The following is a 19,773-nucleotide window of genomic DNA, read 5'->3' as shown; positions in this document are numbered from 1 at the left end:
ACTACGATCGAGATTCAACAAGAATAAACCATTCACAAGGGGTGCATGACCATAAAAGATATTATTGATATAAATAGAACAACCATTATTCTCTGACTTATATGAATCACCGTCTTGAAATGAACAAGATCCAGATATGATGTTCATGCTCAAAGCAGGCACCAAATAACAATTATTTAGGTCTAAAACTAATCTCAAAGGTAGATGTAGAGCTAGCATGCCAACGGCGATCACATCAACCTTGGAACCATTTCCGACGCGCATCGTCACCTCATCCTTAGCCAGTCTTTGTTTATTCCGTAGCTCCTGTTTTGAGTTACAAATATTAGCAACCGAACCAGTATCAACTACCCAGGCGCTACTACGAGCACTAGTAAAGTACACGTCAATAACATGTATATCAAATATATCTTTGTTGATGTTGCCAGCCTTCTTATCTACCAAGTACTTGGGGCAGTTCCGCTTCCAGTGACTATTCCCCTTGTAGAAGAAGCACTCGGTCTCAGGTTTGGGTCCAGCCTTGGGTTTCTTCACGAGAGTGGCAACTGTCTTGCCATTCTTCTTGAAGTTCCCTTTCTTTCCCTTGCCTTTCTTGAAACTAGTTATCTTTCTACCATCAACACTTGATGTTTTGTCTTAATTTCTACCTCCGCAGCCTTAAGCATCGCGAAGAGCTCAGGAATAGTTTCCTCGATCCCTTGCATATTATAGTTCATCATAAAGCCCTTATAGCTTGGTGGCAGTGACTGGAGAACTCTGTCAGTGACCGTGTCATTTGGAAGATTAACTCCCAAGTGAGTTAAGCGGTTGTGAAACCCAGACACTCTGATTATATGCTCACTAACAGAGTTGTTCTCCTCCATCTTGCAGCAAAAGAACTTGTCGGAGGTGTCATACCTCTCAAGCTGGGCATGAGCTTGAAATACCAATTTCAGCTCCTGGAACATTTCATATGCTCCATGGTGCTCAAAACGTCTTTGGAACCCCGGTTCTAAGGTGTAAAGCATGGCGCACTGAACCATCAAGTAGTCATCAGAACATGCATGCAATATGTTCACAATATCCACAAACGGCGCTGGAGGGGGTGCGACACCTAGTGGTATATCAAGGACATAAGCCTTCTGTGCAGCAATGAGGATAATCCTCAAGTTACAGACCCAGTCTGTTGCTTCCATCATCTTTCAACTTAGCTTTCTCTAGGAATGCATTAAAATTTAGGGGAACTACAGCGAGGGCCATTGATCTACAACATAATTTGTGAAGACATTTAGACTATGTTCATGATAATTGGTTCAGTTAATCAAATTACTAGTGACCTCCCACTTAAATCAACATCCCTCAAGTTGTCTAAGTGTTACATGATCCATATCAACTAACCCATGCCCGATCATCATGTGAGATGGGGTAGTCATCAATGGTAAACATCTCCATGTTGACCATATCTACTATATTACTCGTGTTCGACCTTTTGGTCTCCTGTGTTCTGAGGCTATGTCTGTACATCCTAGGCTCGTCAAGTTTAACCCAAGTATTCTGCATTGTAAAACTGGCTTATACCTGCTGCATGGGAACATACAGTCTATCACACCCGATCATCATGAGGTGTTTCGAAACGACGAACTATTGCAATAGTGCATACTTAGGGAGAACACAATTTCTTGAAATTAAGTGAAGGGGTCATCTCATAATGCTACCGTCGTCATAAGCAAAATAAGATGCATAAAAAGATAAACATCACATGCAATCAATATGTGACATGATATGGCCATTATCATCTCGTGCCTTTGATCTCCATCTCCAAAGCACCGGCATGGTCTCCATCGTCACCGGCATGACACCATGATCTCCATCATCGTGTCGTCATGTGGTCGTCTCGCCAACTATTGCTTCTATAACTATTGCCAACGCATAGTGATAAAGTAAAGTAATTACATGGCGATTAATAAATTAAAGACAACCATATGGCTCTTGTCGGTTGCCGAACTCATCGACATGCAAGTTGTGAACCTATTACAAAACATGATCATCTCATACATCAACATATATCACATCACGTTTTTGGCCATACCACATCACAACATGCCCTGCAAAAACAAGTTAGGCGTCTTCTACTTCGTTGTTGCAAATTTTACGTGGCTCTTATGGGCAACTACCAAGAACCGTTCTTACCTACGCAAAGCCACAACGGTGATAGTCAAGTTGCCTTTTAACCTTCAACAAGGACCACCTTCGTTAAATTAGATTCAATTAAAGTAGGAGAGACAGAAACCTGCTAGCCACCTCATGCAAAACAAGTTGCATGTCAGTCGGTGGAACTGGTCTGCGAGGACATGTAAAGTTGGTCCGAGCCGCTTCATCCCACAATACCACCGAATCCAAATAAGACAAGAGAGGTAAGAAATTTGAGCATCAACGCCCACAACTCTTTGTGTTCTACTCGTGCATATACATCTACACATAGACCTAGCTCTAATGTCATTGATGGGGAACAAAGCATGAAAATCAAAGAAAATTCCTACGGAACACCGAAGATCCAATCTAGGAGATGCATAGCAATGAGACGGGAGTGTGTATACATACCCTTGTAGACCGAAAGCGTTACCATTGTAATGCAGTTGATGTAGTCGTACTCTTCATGATCCAATCGCGATCCAACCCGATCTAGCGCCGAACGAACGGCACCTTCGAGTTTAGCACATGTACGGCTTGACGATGTCCTCTCCTTCTTTATCTAGCAAGCGAGGGAGAGGAGGTAGATGAGATCTGAACCAAACCGTCAGCGTGGTGGTGGTAATGGTAGCGGAACACCAATAGGGCTTCGCCAAGCGCTGACGAGTCGAGGTGGAGGCTTATTGGAAGAGAGAGGAGGCTTGGGTTTGGTGTGTCCAGCCCTTGCGCCCCTCCCCACTATATATAGGGGTGTGGGAGGGCTGGAGTGCAGCCCTAGCCCCTCCTACAAGGAGGGGAGGCATCCAAGTGAGGAAAACTTGCCTCCCAAGGCAAGCGGACTCCCTCCCACGGTTTCTCCTTTCTAGACACATGGGCCTTGTAGGGGTTGGTTCCCTTGGCCCATTAAGGTCAGGATGCCCCCTACAGCCCATTCTGCTATATGGGATGTAGTGGAACCCTCCGGGGACTTTCGGACCCCTGCGGAACCTTCCGGTGACCTCCCAGTACAATATCGAAAAAACGGATTTTTCTGGGAACCCCGACAACAACTTTCCATATGTAAATCTTTACCTCCGGACCATTCTGGAGCTCCTCGTGACGTTCCGGATCCCATCCGGGACTCCAAACAACCTTCGAATTTTCCACTGTTAATGTCTCAATACTACCCTAGCGCTCCCGAACATTAAGCGTGCGACCCTACGGGTCCGAGAATCATGTAGACATGACCGAGACTCCTCTCCGGTCAATAACCAATAGCGGGACCTGGATGCCCATATTGGTTCCCACATATTCCACGAAGATCTTTATAGATTGAACCGCGATGTCAAGGATTCAGTTAATCCCGTATACAGTTCCCTTTGTTCGGCGATATGTTACTTGCCTAAGATTCGATCATCGGTATCTCCATACCTAGTTCAATCTCATTACCAGCAAGTCTCTTTACTCGTTTCCGTAATAAAAGATCCCGTGACTAAACTCATTAGTCACATACTTGCGAGCATCTTATGATGTTGTATTATCGAGAGGGCCTAGAGATATCTCTCCGTCATACGGAGTGACAAATCTCAGTCTCGATCCGTGCCAACCCAACAAACACCTTTGAAGATACCTATAAAGCGCCTTTATGATCACCCAGTTACGAAGTGCCGTTTGGATTCACACTAAGTATTCCTCTGGTGTCATGGAGTTGCACGATCCCATGGTCTAAGGAACAGATACTTAACATGAAGAAAGCTATAGCAAATAACTAAAGGATCTGATGCTAAGCTTACGGTTGGGTCTGTCCATCACATCATTCTCCTAATGATGTGATCCCGTTATCAAATGACAACTCATGTCAATGGTTAGGAAACCTTAACCATCTTTGATCAATGAGCTAGTCTAGTAGAGGCATACTTGGGACACGGTGTTGTTTATGTATCCACACATGTATTTAAGTTTATAGTCAATACAATTCTAGCATGAATAATAAACATTTATCATGAACGGAAAATATGATAATAACCATTTTATTATTGCCTCTAGGGCATATTTCCAACAGTCTCCCACTTGCACTAGAGTCGGTAATCTAGTTTACATCGCCATGTGATGAGCGCCCAATGAGTTCTGGGGTTTGATCATGTTTTGCTTGTGAGAGAGGTTTTAGTCAATGAGTCTGCAACATTCAGATCCGTGTGTACTTTGCAAATCTTTATGCCATACTATAGATGCTGCTACCACGCTTCAACTGACTGCTCCACCATTCAATATAAATACATATCCGATTTGAGACTCTGAGTCATCTGAATCTGTGTCAAAGCTACCATCGACGTAACCCTTTACGACGAACTCTTCGTCACCTCCATAAATTAGAAACATCTTCTTAGTCCTTTTCAGGTACTTCAGGATGTTCTTGACCGTTTTCCAGTGATCTACTCCTGGATCACTTTGGTACCTCCCTACCAGACTTATGGCAAGGCACACATCAGGTCTAGTACACAACATGGCATACATTATAGAGCCTATGGTTGAGGCATAGGGAATGACTTTCATCCTTTCTTTTTCTTCTATTGTGGTTGGGCTTTGAGTCTTACTGAACTTCACACCTTGCAATACAGGCAAGAACCCTTTCTTTGACTGATCCATTTTGAACTTCTTCAAAACTTTTTCAAGGTGTGTGCTTTGTGAAAGTCCTATTAAGCGTCTTGATCTATCTCTATAGATTTTGATGCCCAATATGTAAGCAACTTCACTGAAGTCTTTCATTGAAAAATTCTTGTTCAAATATCCTTTTATGCTTTGCAGAAATTCTATATCATTTCCAATCAACAATATGCCATCCACATATAATATTAGAAATGTTACAATTCTCCCACTCACTTTCTTGTAGATACAAGCTTCTCTGTAAGTTTGTATAAAACCAAAAGCTTTGATCACCTCATCAAAGCAAATATTCCAACTCCGAAATGCTTGCACCAGTCCATAGATGGATCGTTGGAGCTTGCATACTTTGTTAGCATCCTTATGATCAACAAAACCTTCTGATTGCATCATATACAACTCTTCCTTAAGAAACCCATTAAGGAATGTCGTTTTGACGTCCATTTGCCGGATCTCATAATCATAAAATGCGGAAATAGCTAACATAATTCTAACAGACTTAAGCATCGCTCCGGGTGAGAAAGTCTCCTCATAGTCAACCCCTTGAACTTGTCGGAAACGCTTTGTGATAAGTCAAGATTTATAGACGGTGATATTAGCATCAGTGTCTGTCTTCTTCTTAAAGATCCATTTATTCTCAATGGCTTGCCAATCATCAGGCAAGTCCACCAAAGTCCATATTTTGTTCTCATACATGGATCCTATCTCGGATATCATGGCCTGAAGCCATTTGTCAGAATCTGGGGGTGATTAGTTGTAGATTTAATGGGGGTCACAGCGTTTGCATGCATTCATTTTGACTCAGCCTCATCAATCCAACGTGGTTTCTATAAAAAGGCTTGTCGGAAGCGAGCTTCATTAATTCGCTCGCTACAATGAGCGATTTCGAAAGAGCCATTTCGCTAAGAATGAAGCTACTACACAACCGACACTGCCTGCATGATTCATGGACGATTGATAATGTGATGGATGTGTTGCACTTTATTCTATGAATGGATGGCTGGATGTGAAGCATCATGCATGGATCGGCTGGAAAGCATTGTCTGCATAGCAGTGTTCTACTAACAAAAGTGAAGGAGGCGTGGTCCGGCCAAGTATGGCTGCTTTGGGGAGAGAAAAAATAGGGCATGACCAATGCATAGCCCTAGGATGATGCCCCACATGCCATGTAGGATTGGATGTCAGGAGAAATAGGTTCGAATGAGGAGGCGGGATCCTTTGCAGGAGGCGGGTGCTTGGGGAGAAAAGGTGTGATCCGGTATAAAAAGCTGAAGATTTTGAAGTAGAGAGTAGAGATGCATGTGTAGTAAAGTCTTTATTTTCCATTTCTTGATGAGGCCCATTAGTAGTAGCTTGCGTTGGGAGAAAAAAATAATGTAGTTGCCTCAAGCTATTTTTTTCTCATGGGCATCTGTATTCATATGTCACCATTGTTCATGCCCTTACATAGTGGTTTCAACTTACAAGACAGATGAGGCAGTTACATGTTGTTGCCTCCATTGTACAATGCCCTAAGAGCATTTATAGTCGGACTTTGCAAATCCGACCCCTCATACGCCCGTGGACGCGTCCGCGGACAGTGACAGGGCGGCCCGCCCGGGCGTATGAGACGGGTTTGAGGCGCCCGGCTGTAGATGCTTTAATGGGCTTATTGTAGAAAAATCCCCAAGGTGAATACATGATATCAGAGCAACTCCAACGGGGCGATCCATTTCGTCTGCCGCTGTCCGCTTGGGTCCGCGCGAACAAAAGTGAAGGCCCAACGCACGACCCAAACCCAAAATGCGTCCGCTTCACGTCCGCGCCGACGCATTTGCGGCCCAAATTTGCGCCCCAAATGCGTCGGTGCGGACACGAAACGGATGCCATGCGCGCCTTCTCGATGTCCGCCGCGGCCCTACCTGGCGGTCGCCCAACTACCCGCCACCTCGTCGGTCAGCTTAATTTATGATCCCGGGCCCACGCGTCAGCGACGACGGTCGTCCTTTTTTTAAGCCGACCGTGTGGCGGGGTCGTCCTCATCCAGTTCCCGTCCCCATCTAGGCCACACTCGCTCCCCCGTCGCCGGCAAGCAAACCCTAGCCACCCCAGCCACCCCACCCGCCCAAATGGGGCTCTTCTCTGGCAGCAGCAGCAAGTCGAAGGGCAAGGCCCCCGTCGTCCCCTTTCCCACGGAGTTCACCCCGCCTCCGCCGAGGCATCGGGTGCACGTGCCTGTGCACCAGGCGGAGTGGCACTGGCGCCACCGCGTGCCGCTGCCGTACCCCGACATGACGCTGCCGCACGACTGGCATCTAGATCCGGAAAGGATCCCAGTGCCAGCGGCGCCGCGGTCGGCTAGGGCGCACGCAGAGGAGGTGCGTCGCCGGCGGGCGCTCCTGACGCCGGAGCGGCGCCGCGACGAGGCCTACGCCTACGACTCGCCCAACTGGGCGCGCTGGTTCGTCTTCAAGCACGTGGAGGCTAGGCGGCGCGGCGTGCGCGAGGTCGACCACAGTTTGTCGTCGCCGCCGCTCATCATCAAGGAGGAAGACCAGGCGGCAGAGGACGCCTACCAGGCGGCCCTTGCGGCCGTCTACCGGGAGAGCAAGGAGGACGAGCGGCGCAGGGCGGAGGCGACAGAAGAAGAAGAAGCTCGGTACGAGGCGGCCATGGCCCTCCCCGCGGCTGACGACTGCGTGGTGCCGCCGGTGGCCCCGCCGTCCCCTCCCCGCTGCCTCGCCAAAGCCAAACCGCAGCCGGAGCCCATCGAGCACTACTCCTGGACGGGAGTAGTGCGCGAGTGGGTGAGGGCGCCGCCGGTCTGGATGCAGGCCATGCCGGAGCAAGAGGCAGCGTACCTCGAGCACTGGCGGCAGATCCGGGTGGCCGAGGAGCACCGCGAAGGCGAGTACCTCGAGATGCTCGAGCGCGACGCCGAGGCCGAGCGGCTCGAGGCCGAGGAGGAGGCGCGGCGGGCCGCGGCACTGCCAGCGCTGGCACAGCTCGCGCCCGACATGGCCGCGCTCTGGAACACGGCATTCGGCTGGGCCGGTCCGGCGCCGACGCTCATCGACCTCACAGACCCTGAGGACGACGGCGACGCCTAGGGCAGCGCATCGGCGCCTAGTTTTTAGTTTGTTTTTATTTTTTTAAATGCTAATGTGGACGCGTGGACTCCTGCCGGACTTCGTGGCCGGCTTTAATGTTTAATTAATTTAGTTTTTATGTTAAATATGCATGCATTCTGAGTTTTTTTACGCCGTCAAAATGGATCGCGCCAGCGTTGTGCACACGCACCGACCCAAGCGCGGGAGCGGACGCTCGTGTCCGCCTGGCCGATCCAAACGGACAAAAACCGGACGAAATCACCGTTCGTTTGGGTCGGCCGTCCGTTTGGGTCGGCCCGTTGGAGCAGGGTGAAAGAGAGAAGGCATATGTCCTTCCCCCTCAAGCCATGGACAGACATGCCCTGCGTTTGCATGCCCTGCTGTGCATGTGCCTACGGCTGCCTCCACAAGAGCGAGCAGATGGGCAACCAGCCAGGCCCCCCACCATGAGCCGAGGCCACATGGGCAACGACAGATGAAAACCCTGTGACAATGCTATTGCTACGTACGCACTGCACAGGAGGAAACAGGCCTCTCCCCTCCTCTCGGCTTGGTGACAAGACAGAGAACAAAATGGTTGGGAAAGTTATGAGACACAGTTGGAAGGATAAGCTGTCTTTCCCATTTAAGGACACTGCCACCCTCTTGCAGCCGCTCTCCTCTCCCCACAAACACAAGAGCAGAGCCCTCTCCTATGAAGAGAGGAGGGGATGGCTGGGTGTCAGAGACTTCTTCAATGTTCTCCTCTTCCTCCTCATGTAGGTAGGTATTCAAAGAGCTAGCACAAAGAAGATAGCCAACAATGGCTTCCTCAGTGTTGCATTGATGAGTGCCCCGGAGAAAGCATAAATAGAGAGCTAGCTATCCGGTGTTCTTCTCCAAGTAGTTACTCATTCCTTCTCTGCTCTACTTCTACTTCTGCTGCGTCTGTTCCCTTGGTCTCCGGTTTTTCCTTCTTGTTTCTGCATTCCATTTCATTCTCATTCACTAGATCTTCCCATTGCCCGCCCGCCCGCCTGCCTGCCATGGAATCCTCCCATATCACCGGGGATGATGGCGAGGGCTGCAACAGCAGTGAGTCTGGGTGGACAATGTACCTGGTCTCCCCCATGCAAAGCGGCGACGACGACGATGGTGGTAGCCGCAAGGGAAGCGGCAGCGATGGAAGCAATGTCGATGATGGCTATGGCTACACTTACCTCGTCCGTGGCAGGAAAGGAGGCAAGGAATACTACCAGCAGGATGATGGCGATGACAACGACTCCCTTGCCTCTGATGCTTCGACTGGACCAGCCAAGGTCAAGGTGCAGCCCTCGTCGCCTGACGGCAAAGAGAGGCAAGGCCATCGAAAGGACGGTGACAACCACGGCGAGAAGCGGGAGGAGGACGAGGAAGAAGAAGACAGGCACACCAGGTTCTCAACGAGCTCCCGCAAGAAAGCCGGCAACAAGGCAGAGAAAGGGGGCGAGGGGAAGTCATCCAAGAAGAAGGGAAGCTCCTCAAGGACAAGCTTCTTTTGGTAAACCAAATGCTTCAGAATCATTGTTCTGTACTACTAGTAGCAAATAGCAATATGTATGTGCCTTATGCATCATCGGTCGATCTTTTCCATTTGTTGTTGAAGATGGGAATGTATCCCTCATTGTTAGGAGTATTGGAGAAGAGGGAGGAAGGCTTTTTTGGGGTCCTCAGTTTTGCCTTCCATAGTGTTCTCCCATGGTTGAGGTTGACCACCACCCCCCCAATTACTAGTAGGGTTAACTGTTGCTGCAATGTAAATCTACTGCAACCTTCGGTTATTATTATTACTATTCAATGCCTTCCTGCTTTTACTGTTGCTTGCATGCAGACCTTGCAATCTTCTGCTACATGTTCCTAGCTATTAATGGAGCACTGCTCTAACTCACAAGCTACACTCTAGCCAGCCAGATAGATTTGCGAGCAAAACATGCATTGAAGCATGGAAATAATTTAACAGTAAAGAGAAGAAAAGCCAAGTCAAATTAATTGCCTTCTGCTTCTTTCCATTGCCCAGACTCTAGAATGTCAGCAGTGTGCAAGTGTAATGCATATGTTTTTTTAACATAAAATTTATTATTACTAAAAGAGGGTAACATGAGGCCCACATGCAATCTTTATGCCAAAATCATTTGCACGGCATTTCAGCAAACCAAATCACTTGTTTGCCTTTGTCTCCAACGGCTCATCACCTAAACACAGCCCAATCATAGACAAACAGGAACATGCATGCATGTATCACAACACAGGCAAACAATGGGAAATAAATACCAATAGCTTTATGGAGGAAAAAATCCTTGCCAACTCACGCTCTTCAGCAGTGCGCTAAGCAGATTCTGAGAGCAGGTGACTTGGCTTGAAGTAATTTTGCTGGGTGCCCATCATGTGGCAAGTATATAACAATCACACCAGAAGAATTATGTGGCCTAACCAAACTCCAGAGGGGAATATTTGTCTAACCAGACCACTCATGCAGCATTAAGGCGGCAATTGCTGCACATGCTCTAGACAGGGTGGAAACAATGATTTGTCCATCAGACAGACAGGGATAATCAATAGCCATAAACTAACCAACAACCATGTAAGCTGGTTCACGTACTACAACAACTACTAGTATCTCTCTTATTTTTCTCTATCCACACCAAACAGTTTCTTAAAAATAATTTGCTTTTATGTGTTTAGAAGGATATATGGGAAGGGCAACATGATTACAGCTAACACGTCGCTTTTTCAACAAACCTAATGTGGTGTTACCATGAGCTGCTATACTTTATACGATAATTAAACAATGTACGTTGCATCTTCTAGGATATGGCGGGCAACTACATGCTGCAATTAAGCCTCACCACCCCCAATGATTTGGCATTAGATATCTTCACCTTCATAATAGAAACATATGATTGGTACTGTAGGTATGCACCGCACATTAAACCAAAGTATATCACCTGCTGCTATGGATTTATGGTTCCTCCGGTTACACAGCAACAGCTTCCTAAAAGCAGCTTTGGCGTCGGTCTCGGATCATCCTTTGCTTCAAAATAATGCAGGGAAAGATATGTATGTCTCTGAACAGCAGTCCCTCTTTCCTGGAAGAGAAGAAATCTATCAAAAGGAGCCTGTAACTGGTGCTTGGGATGTATAATTAAGTAATTAAGTCTGGGAAATATGCAGTTTAACTGAAACAGCCCAAACAAGGTAAAACAAAAGTAGAATTGCTCACACTTCAGATAAAAAAAACATTGAGATGGCTCTAGTGTTGTGGTCCTTGCATGTTACTGCTGAAGATTTTGCAAGAGAGCAAACGACCTGAATCAAATATGTACATCATTTTTCTTCTTCAAAGCATCCTTACTTACTCAATGATTCGAGAATACATGCTGAAAAAATCAAACCGGGCCAGTCGAAGTTCACAGGTAATTTCAGTCTGAGATTTTACAAGTTCGAGACGTTTCCTTGTATTCAAGGAACACCGACGAGTTCTGGTCCATTTTACCACTTGGATGAGAAGTTTTTAAGGGGGACACAGCGAAAACCTTTTGGGTTGGAAGGTTGAAGGACGACTGCCGCGTAGTTCTCCCCCATTCTGCTGTTCTCAGGTGTAGCTGGATAACCGTGAACATGGAAGTTTCAATCTTGCCGTGTACGGTGAGGCAGCGCATGACTGTGCTAATCGAAACTGTACGCACAAGGTGACTGGATCATCTTGCCGGGTAGAATAACAGCTGCCACCCCTGTTCTCATCAATACTGTGGTTGGAGATGAGCCACTCTTGGAGAATTAGGAACTATCTTTAGCTTGTCGGCCTCGAACACCTTGTCCAACTAAAAGTAGCACATAATTTTCATTACATAAGTAAAATAATCCTGAAGACTTGAATAGCCAGTATGCTTGTTGACGCAAGTTCGAAGAAGAATTGCAGTTGATTGTCCACCGGGCAAAGCGAAAGAAGTATTCAGAGCAGCACACAGGATGCAGAGCTTCAGATAATGCAGCACTTTGGAGCACTCTTTGTGCTCTTTGCTGTAACTTCAACTTAAGGTTTTTTCTCCCTTTGGCACATCACAGTATATGAAAAAAAACTGCGGGAAGAAACTCCTACAGGTTCGTCTAAAAAAATTATACGGCGTAAGTACGAATTCCCAGATATAACACATAAATACCATAACAACACATAGTTCATATCTGCTGCCACCGTTACCTACAGTAACCGAACCTGCATGTTCATATTTCCTCAACTTCTCTAAAAGCCAAGTTGGATGCATATAAAATTCAAATGAAAACAATATAGCTGCTTCCACATGACTGTCAAAATTTTATAATCAAGAAACCTAAGATGGTATATTATAACCATGATGGGGCAACACGGTGAAGATTCTTTCAGTCAATGTCAACTTCAACTTGCATGAACCATCAAATATACCTCATCGAAGCACTTCTTGTAAACAGAATGGTTGTGTTGCCAAGCTCTTACTGTGCCCTCGAATTACCAAAGGCACTAGTAAGAAAATGCTTGGTAATATTACCATAGCCAGGTATTCTGATTCTAGGTATGTAGATTCCTTACATCATACACATATGGACCTCGGAGGTTGACCTCTTTTCTTTTAAACAAAGGTTGACCTCTTTGGGGATGGCATAATTAAAAATTTGGGAGCTGCTCATAAGGTTTTATAATTCACAACCATGCATCACAATTCGCAAGTAGATTAAGAGGTGAACATATTTTGTTCAGGCTCTGTATTCTATGGCATATAATATGAATAAATAATGTGATACTGGATGTAATGCGGTTTTGTATAAAATCATGGGATATGGAGCACAAAATTCATATATATACAAGCTGCAAGGCCTTTGTTATGCTCTGTATTCATTTGGACAAAACCAATGAATGCCTTTTAACCAAGTATGTGCTTCCAGTCGGGTAGCCAATGTTATGGTCTGTAGGAAACATAAAGAGAAAAGACATTTATTTCCATGTGTTCTTGCTTCTTAAACAGTCAACACTCCACAAGATGACAACTAGAAACTGAACACAAAAAGAAGAACAAGAAACTCCTCCAGATTAAGCCACAAAACGGCAATTAGAAAATATGGCACCAAGAAAAGGGATTTGACACATAATAGTAGAATCTGAACTGGCACATACGTCCGAAACTCCCACTCACAGTGCAAAACACACCAAATCAGTAGTTTTCACTACCCGCAAGGGCCAAACCGAACCAAACCAACTAGCCCATTATGCAGTATTCAATAAGCACATCCAGAATATTTAAGGAAATCAACTATTAGCATGACGATGCAAAATATGGAAAGCACGTCTCAGAAATACTTTTGCCTTCTTATTTCCCAGTTCCCATGATGATACATCTCTTCTTACATAGGAAAAGGGAAGAAACTAATAACATTCTATACATATAGAAATGATATTTCTTTTGATGAACTTACTAGTAAGCCTAGTAATAACTAGTACCTCATTGAGTACCAGGAAATTAAGTCTGGAAAACAATGCACCAAAGCAATTAGGAATTCTCCTCCACACTGGACGAAGTCTTCCTAGACTTCTTGTCATCAACATACAACTGGTAGCCGTATGAAATAAAACCCCAGATGGCTATCAGCATAGCTATAATCTTTATTCCATCCATTTTGTCGTGAAAGAAAATCACTGCGAAAACAGGAATGATGGGCAGAGCTAGGGTGCTTATCACATTTGAAAAGAGTGATGAAACCACAAAGATCAACCCCACAACTCCAACAGAAGCTATCTGCCATGATATAGCTGTCCATAGCACTGTCATTACATAGGACACCTTCCCTGGGCTGAACATGTGCATCTCTCCCTCCAAAGTCTTCCATTCACCACTTGCAAACAACCCAACAAGAGAAGCCAATGTAGCCACAAATGCCGTATAAATCTGCATGTTCAGCACGACTGAGAAGGTCTCCCTCTTAATAACCTTTTCAAACGTAACTTGCATGAGAGACAGAATAAGTGAGTATGTGGCCGATGCTCCCAGTGTCAACACAAAACCCAATACATGATTCCCTTGTGAGATATCACTACTGCTCGGAGAATCCTCATCAACTCCAAGGAGCGAAGCGGAAAATGTAAGGAGTAGTACCGAGTTGAATATCAAAGGGGTGAACTTTTGGGCATTGAGAAAATATGAGAAGACGGCGTTGAAGGCCAGCTGGCTAGCACAAATGAGGGAGTAAGTTGAGACAGGAAGATACAATAGACCGTAGGAATACATCAAGTCGTCTGCAGCAATGATGAGTCCCAAGGCAATGTATATCAGGGTGATTTTGGTGATAGAAGCTTCAGGGCCACTGGTAGTTGCTTGTGTGGAAGGTGACTTTGCATGGAAAAGAAATTGGGCAATAAACAACACCGGAAAACCAGCAGTCTGGACAAAAGTGGACAACCATTTGCTATTGCCACCTTCATTGTAGTAGAATCTCCCTAAGAGTGTTGCCGACGTCTGACCAGCCACAAGGAAGAACATGTTCAGTACCACCATCAACCACCATTGCCAATGCTTAACCGGAGCGCTTTGTGGGGGTGCTTCATGGGCCAAGGAAACTGCAGGTTTGGAGGATCCTGCAATTTACAATGGGAAAGTGGTACCGACAGGTTAAATCAAACTGTAAATTCCGAACATGGATGATAATAAGACATGACAAAATGTTTGGACGAACTCCAACAAACAGTATTCCATCCATATGGATGCATTAAGTCTAGCTGGTGCTCTCATCAGTCCTTAAAACCCTGTCAGATGAACGGAAAACAGGGAATTCACACCTCTGGCCAAATACGTGAATGCACATGGGTTGCATCTTGCATGAGTGACAAAACACTTGAATGCACATGGAACTCCTACTCACTCAGCAGCGATGGGTGGCATGACCACACACGTGCTAAGTGCTAACCCACCGGAGAGCACACAGGAAGAAACAAGGATTTGGCACTCACATTCGCGCATGCAGATTATTACAAAGGAAACATCGATTCAAAGCGGGGCAGGCAAAAGACTTTTTCGGTTGGAAAAGCCTAGTTTGACATGCTCGTAAATAAACTCGGTACACCGTACTGCCAACATGCCGTACACAATTCATCGAACACCTCGTGCGCGTGCGCTCACTCCCCCGCCAACGGACCACTAAATTCCTCGGAGACGAACTGAGATAAACAGCAGTTTTGTCTATGGGACATGGGTGCCCCAGCCGAAGACGTCGCGACCACATCACAAAGGTGAGCTTCTACCTATCAGGGTTTCCACGTATCCGAGGCAAATTTAACCAAGGAAACAGCGAGATATCTCATCACGCCCTCGAACCAGAAGCGAACTGACCTGCGATTTCTATCTGGACCTCTTCCTGGTTGCTCCCGCCGCCGCCGCGGACGGCGTTGCTGTTGCTGTTGCCGTCGTCGCCGGCCATGTCTCCGCGGAGGAGACGCTCGCGGGCGCGATCCAGGTAGAGGACGGGGAGGGGGGAGGCAGTGGCCTGGTCAGCGTGGGAGCGCCGCCGCACGGGGTTGGGGGTGGGCGTGGAAAAGAGGCACTGTGTCGTCTCGCGTCGCTCGGAGCAGAGCTACTCCTACTAGCCCTTTTTGTTCCGTGCCGCTGTGCGTCCCCGCGGACCGCTTTTCGCCGTCGCTATCGTATCGTGTGACGGAAGACTAGCCGCTAGCGAGGACTTGTGACGCTGCCGCTGGGCATCGCATCGCATCGGGTTCGTCCGTGCCACCGGCTCGAGATTGCGAATTTGCAATGCCCCACCAACGGCTGTGGACTTGTGGTTGCAGTACTCCAGGATTGACCAAAGAAAATGAGCGAAGAGTTGCGTAATTCTCCCGATGATAGGATAGATGAGATTCTGAGAACCCGAACTGGAGCAGATTGGGACGAAAGATGTTTTGATGTCCTGCCTTTATACGTGCAACAGCGATGGGTGAGAGATTTTTCTTGATCTCGATGTATAAATTCTCTGCAGTCCTGGTCGCCGCGCCGCCGTCCGTCGTCCGCCTACTTTGACTTTGCCTGCTGCATGCAACTGCCTTTTTTTAGAAATTTGTTGTCCCGTCACCACGTTTACACGGATGAAAATAAGGTTTTCGGGTTGGTCGCGGCCAGCCCCTAGAGTCAAACCATGTGTTTGTGAGATTGCAAGCCTCAATATTTGAGGTTCAAAACTCATGACTAATGATGCAAGAATTAAAACTAGAAATATGTTCTCTAATTTCATTAATCTCCGTGCCATAAAGGGACGCGCTACCGCTAGCGGAGCTTGAAGCCAATTGTTGGGCGGGCCAAAACAAAACAAAAATAGCTTATAGGCTGGTGTTCATGCTATTAGGATGGACCATTTTTGTCTTAAAAAAATATTAGAATGGACCATTTGGAACGAACGGAATGCCCGGATTTTTCGACAAAAGAGCATGCCTCCAACGGTTTTGCTCAACAACATCAAGAGTGAAACCATCTTTTGGGGGCGAAGAAATTGGGCAACATCATACTGGGAGAGTAACACTCTTTTGTCTTTCAGTTATGAGGTGTATTTCAAACTCTATTCTCTCCTAATTAATATATAAGACAAATATTTTGCCATAGTTTCGAAAGAACAAAAAATCAATGTACAAAGTCTAGAATGCTCGGCGGGCCAATGGCTTATTTGGCCTTGGCATAGCTCCGCCGGTGTAGCTTACAGTTTGAGGCAACAAAGACCCTTGGAAAGTATGTGTCCTCCGCAAGAGCCATCGCATCTCATATTGCTAATGCCTTGAGTGGGGGCTTCTGTTATGCGAGGGAAAAACATAGTTGAAGCTACAATAAACATCACGTCCTGGTCTCGACACCAAACTCCCCATTCCTTGAAACGGCAGCATCAACATTCATCTTCATATAGCTCGTCTGTGGTGGAATCCAGTGGTTTGGTTTGACAACCGCAGAAGCTTGCCTTGGCTCGTCATTCTTCCGCATGAACTGAATATCATTCACATAAGAGTTTATGAACCCGACCAAGGACTTTGGAAAATGTCCTCGTGAATAGCTTTCTTCGCGAACTCCAAATTGCCCATAGAATGACAATCATCCTAGTAAAATCTTGTTGGGAGAGGGACTCACTCATGGCAAACAGCTAATCCTTGGCATTAGGAACTATATTTTGGCACATGTGTTCAACCATCAACTCATCTGATAATGCCCACACGCTACGAGACATGTTACAGTCTAGCAAGCTGTGTCTCCAATCATCTTGTGCTCCACACAACGAGTCATGTCACGGTCTAGCAAGTTATGTCTCCAATCATCTTGTGCTCCACACAACGCACATGAGTGGTATCTGCACGCAACTGTTTTTTTTTATACAACCTGCACGCAACTGTTGTCATTAGGAGGTGGAATAGTGGGCCTGTTTTTTTATGGGCTTAAAATCGTGATAAACTGACAGACGAAGGCCCTGTTTGTTTCATCTTCACTTAGATTTTAATCACATATGGATTCGCTTCACTAGCAAGCTGATTCTGTGAATCAGCTTCACCAAGGAAGTACACTTTGAGGTGTTTCAGGAAATTACACTAAAAATGACCTAAATCCAGATTCAGCTTCACTGGCAAAGCTGATTTCAAATAGCTGTTTGTTTCAGATTCCAGATTTAGCTTCACTGGAGAGGCTGAATCCGGTCTCAGAATCCGAAACAAACAGGGCCGAACTCTACCGGCAGGCCGAATGGAGTGCTCCTAGTCAGGAGAGCAACTAGTTGACGAGAGCTCCTTCGGGAGCCTCACAACGATCAGCGTCACTTGACGCCTCTCAGCCGCCAGCACGTGTCGCGCTCTGGATGCTCCCTTCGGATTTTATTTTTTTATTTTTACACACGTTTTTTTGACTTTTTAAATGTTTTTTCCCTGGGTTTTTTTGAATTTTTGGTTTTCCGTCGGCCTTTCTTAGTTTTTTGACAAAAAAAATCTGGAAAAAAATTATTTTGCGCGAAAAAAAAGTTTCCTTCCGCGAGATGCACATTTTTGCTTTTGCGAGAGACACGGTTTTGCCTTTGCGAGAGACACAACCATGCCTCTTGGATAAGGAAAAAAGTATTTTCTGTTTTTTTTCTTCCGCCAGAGGCAATGGTTTTATTTTCACGAGAAGTACGGTTTTGCTTTCGCGAGAGGCACAACTCTCAGAAACGGAAAAAAAATATGTTTTTTTGTTTTTTTTCTTTCACGGAAGGCACGGTTGTGCTTTTGCGAGAGGCACGGCCGTGCCTCTCGAAAAGGAAAAAACACGTTTTTTGTTTTTTTTTCCTTCTACCAGGCACGGTTTTACTTTCGTAAGAGGCACGTGCCTCTCGGAAATGAAAAAACGTGTTTCTATTTTTTTCCTTCCGCGAGAGGCCCGGCCGTGCCTTTTTCTGAAAGTGGAAAAAATTGTGCTCCCGGTTCGGTTTTTTCGTGCAGTTTTTCTCAACCGGTTTTCCCATGAAAAATAATTTCATCAAAACTTATCAACGTAGGATCTAGTTTTGAAATCTCGACGCAAGGAATGCAACGGTGAAAACAATTCGAGATTTGGATGCACGGTTTAAGAGAAAATGTTTAGAATAAACGGATTTAAAAAAAAAATACAAGACTGAGACAATTGACGCACATGCAGTACGTCGCTTGTCACAATCTAAAAAGGTGAAAGTGATCTTTGCAAAAGTTACTTATTAATTAGTGATTTCGCCTCGTCAACGCTCTCTGCCCAGAGCTAGCACCCATGCGCGCTTCGCGTCGCCCGACCCAGCTACACAAGCGAGCAGCTCGCTCGTCAAAAGCGCACTTGAGTCGCTCCCTATGGTCGATTGGTCAACCGTTGAACAGTTGACCGGGTGACCTTTGACCTTTAACTTATTGAAAAACTTAGGTTCACTTTTTTTCTAAAATTGAAAGTTCATGAATTTTAAAAAATCAAGACTCAAAAAAGTTCATGGATTTGCAAAAAGTTCACAAATTTGAAAAATGTTTGCAAATTAGGGAAATATTCGTGGATCTGAGAAATTTTTGTGGAATTGAAAATGTTCATGGATTGATAAAAAAACATGGATTTGAGGAATTTAAAATGTTTATAAATTTGTAAAATTCAGGATTTAAAAATGTTCACAGAATTGAAAAAATACTCCCGAATCGAAAATGAAAACTAAACACAAAAATAAAAACAAACCAGAAAAATGGGACAAACATCAAGCCGAAAAATAAATAGAAAACCTGATTAGAAGCTTCTCAAAACCAGTTGGGAGCTTCACCAAAACGTTCTCTAGATAGGCCGGATCATAAAAAATCTAACGAAGGAAATATGTGTCCGATGTGTACCGTCTTCACTTTAACGGCACTTAAGTAGTCGAATAAGGAGTTGGAGGCCGAATGCTCATGTTCCGGCCGTGGGGTGCTGGAAAGCGACTAAACGCGCCTAGTGAACCGGCCCACTTGAGTTGATATTTTATTCAATTTCATTCTACTGAGGCTAGGACTATAGGCTGGCCCGTGGCCCGTGGGACCTATATCTCGTTTATTGCGAGAACTAGCTTCATCTAGCCTCTGGCACTTGCCCCGAGATCATTTTTCTCTGTGAGACTTGACAACCAAAGGTTAAGATGAAAAAAATACCGTGCTCGGTTAGGCCTTAGTGGCTTTGATGCAGTTGATAGTGTTGGGAGAAGTGGTGGTCTAGCTATCTTCTAGCATGAGTCTGCATCTCGAAATTAAATCCATGAATGACAGACATATTGATGCGTTTGTGAGGGAATCCGCTGGTGCAACACCTTGGAGGCTGACTTGTGTGTACTGTGAACCTCGGATGGAGGACCGGCACCTTGGTAC

At 45.7% G+C, this 19,773-nt stretch overlaps 2 protein-coding genes across 2 annotated transcripts; one reads left to right on the top strand and one right to left on the bottom strand.

The window, feature by feature from the left end:
* Positions 1 to 8,560: 8,560 nt before the first annotated feature.
* On the top strand, positions 8,561 to 9,711 carry LOC119321790 (protein SOB FIVE-LIKE 3-like). Its single transcript, XM_037595330.1, has one exon. It carries the CDS (start codon positions 8,924 to 8,926, stop codon positions 9,419 to 9,421), a length of 498 nt encoding a protein of 165 aa, XP_037451227.1. The 5' UTR covers positions 8,561 to 8,923; the 3' UTR covers positions 9,422 to 9,711.
* Positions 9,712 to 13,233: 3,522 nt separating this feature from the next.
* Positions 13,234 to 15,588, bottom strand: LOC119324943 (probable purine permease 11). Its single transcript, XM_037598706.1, has 2 exons — positions 15,269 to 15,588; positions 13,234 to 14,517 (listed from the first exon to the last, which is right to left on the bottom strand). The coding sequence occupies exons 1-2, from the start codon at positions 15,354 to 15,356 to the stop codon at positions 13,436 to 13,438; spliced, it is 1,170 nt and encodes a 389-aa protein (XP_037454603.1). The 5' UTR covers positions 15,357 to 15,588; the 3' UTR covers positions 13,234 to 13,435.
* Between the last annotated feature and the right edge of the window lie 4,185 nt (positions 15,589 to 19,773).

Source organism: Triticum dicoccoides, chromosome 6B (assembly GCF_002162155.2).
Source record: "Triticum dicoccoides isolate Atlit2015 ecotype Zavitan chromosome 6B, WEW_v2.0, whole genome shotgun sequence".
NCBI classification, from domain to species: domain Eukaryota; kingdom Viridiplantae; phylum Streptophyta; class Magnoliopsida; order Poales; family Poaceae; genus Triticum; species Triticum dicoccoides.
This window is presented reverse-complemented; position numbering and strand designations above follow the sequence as displayed.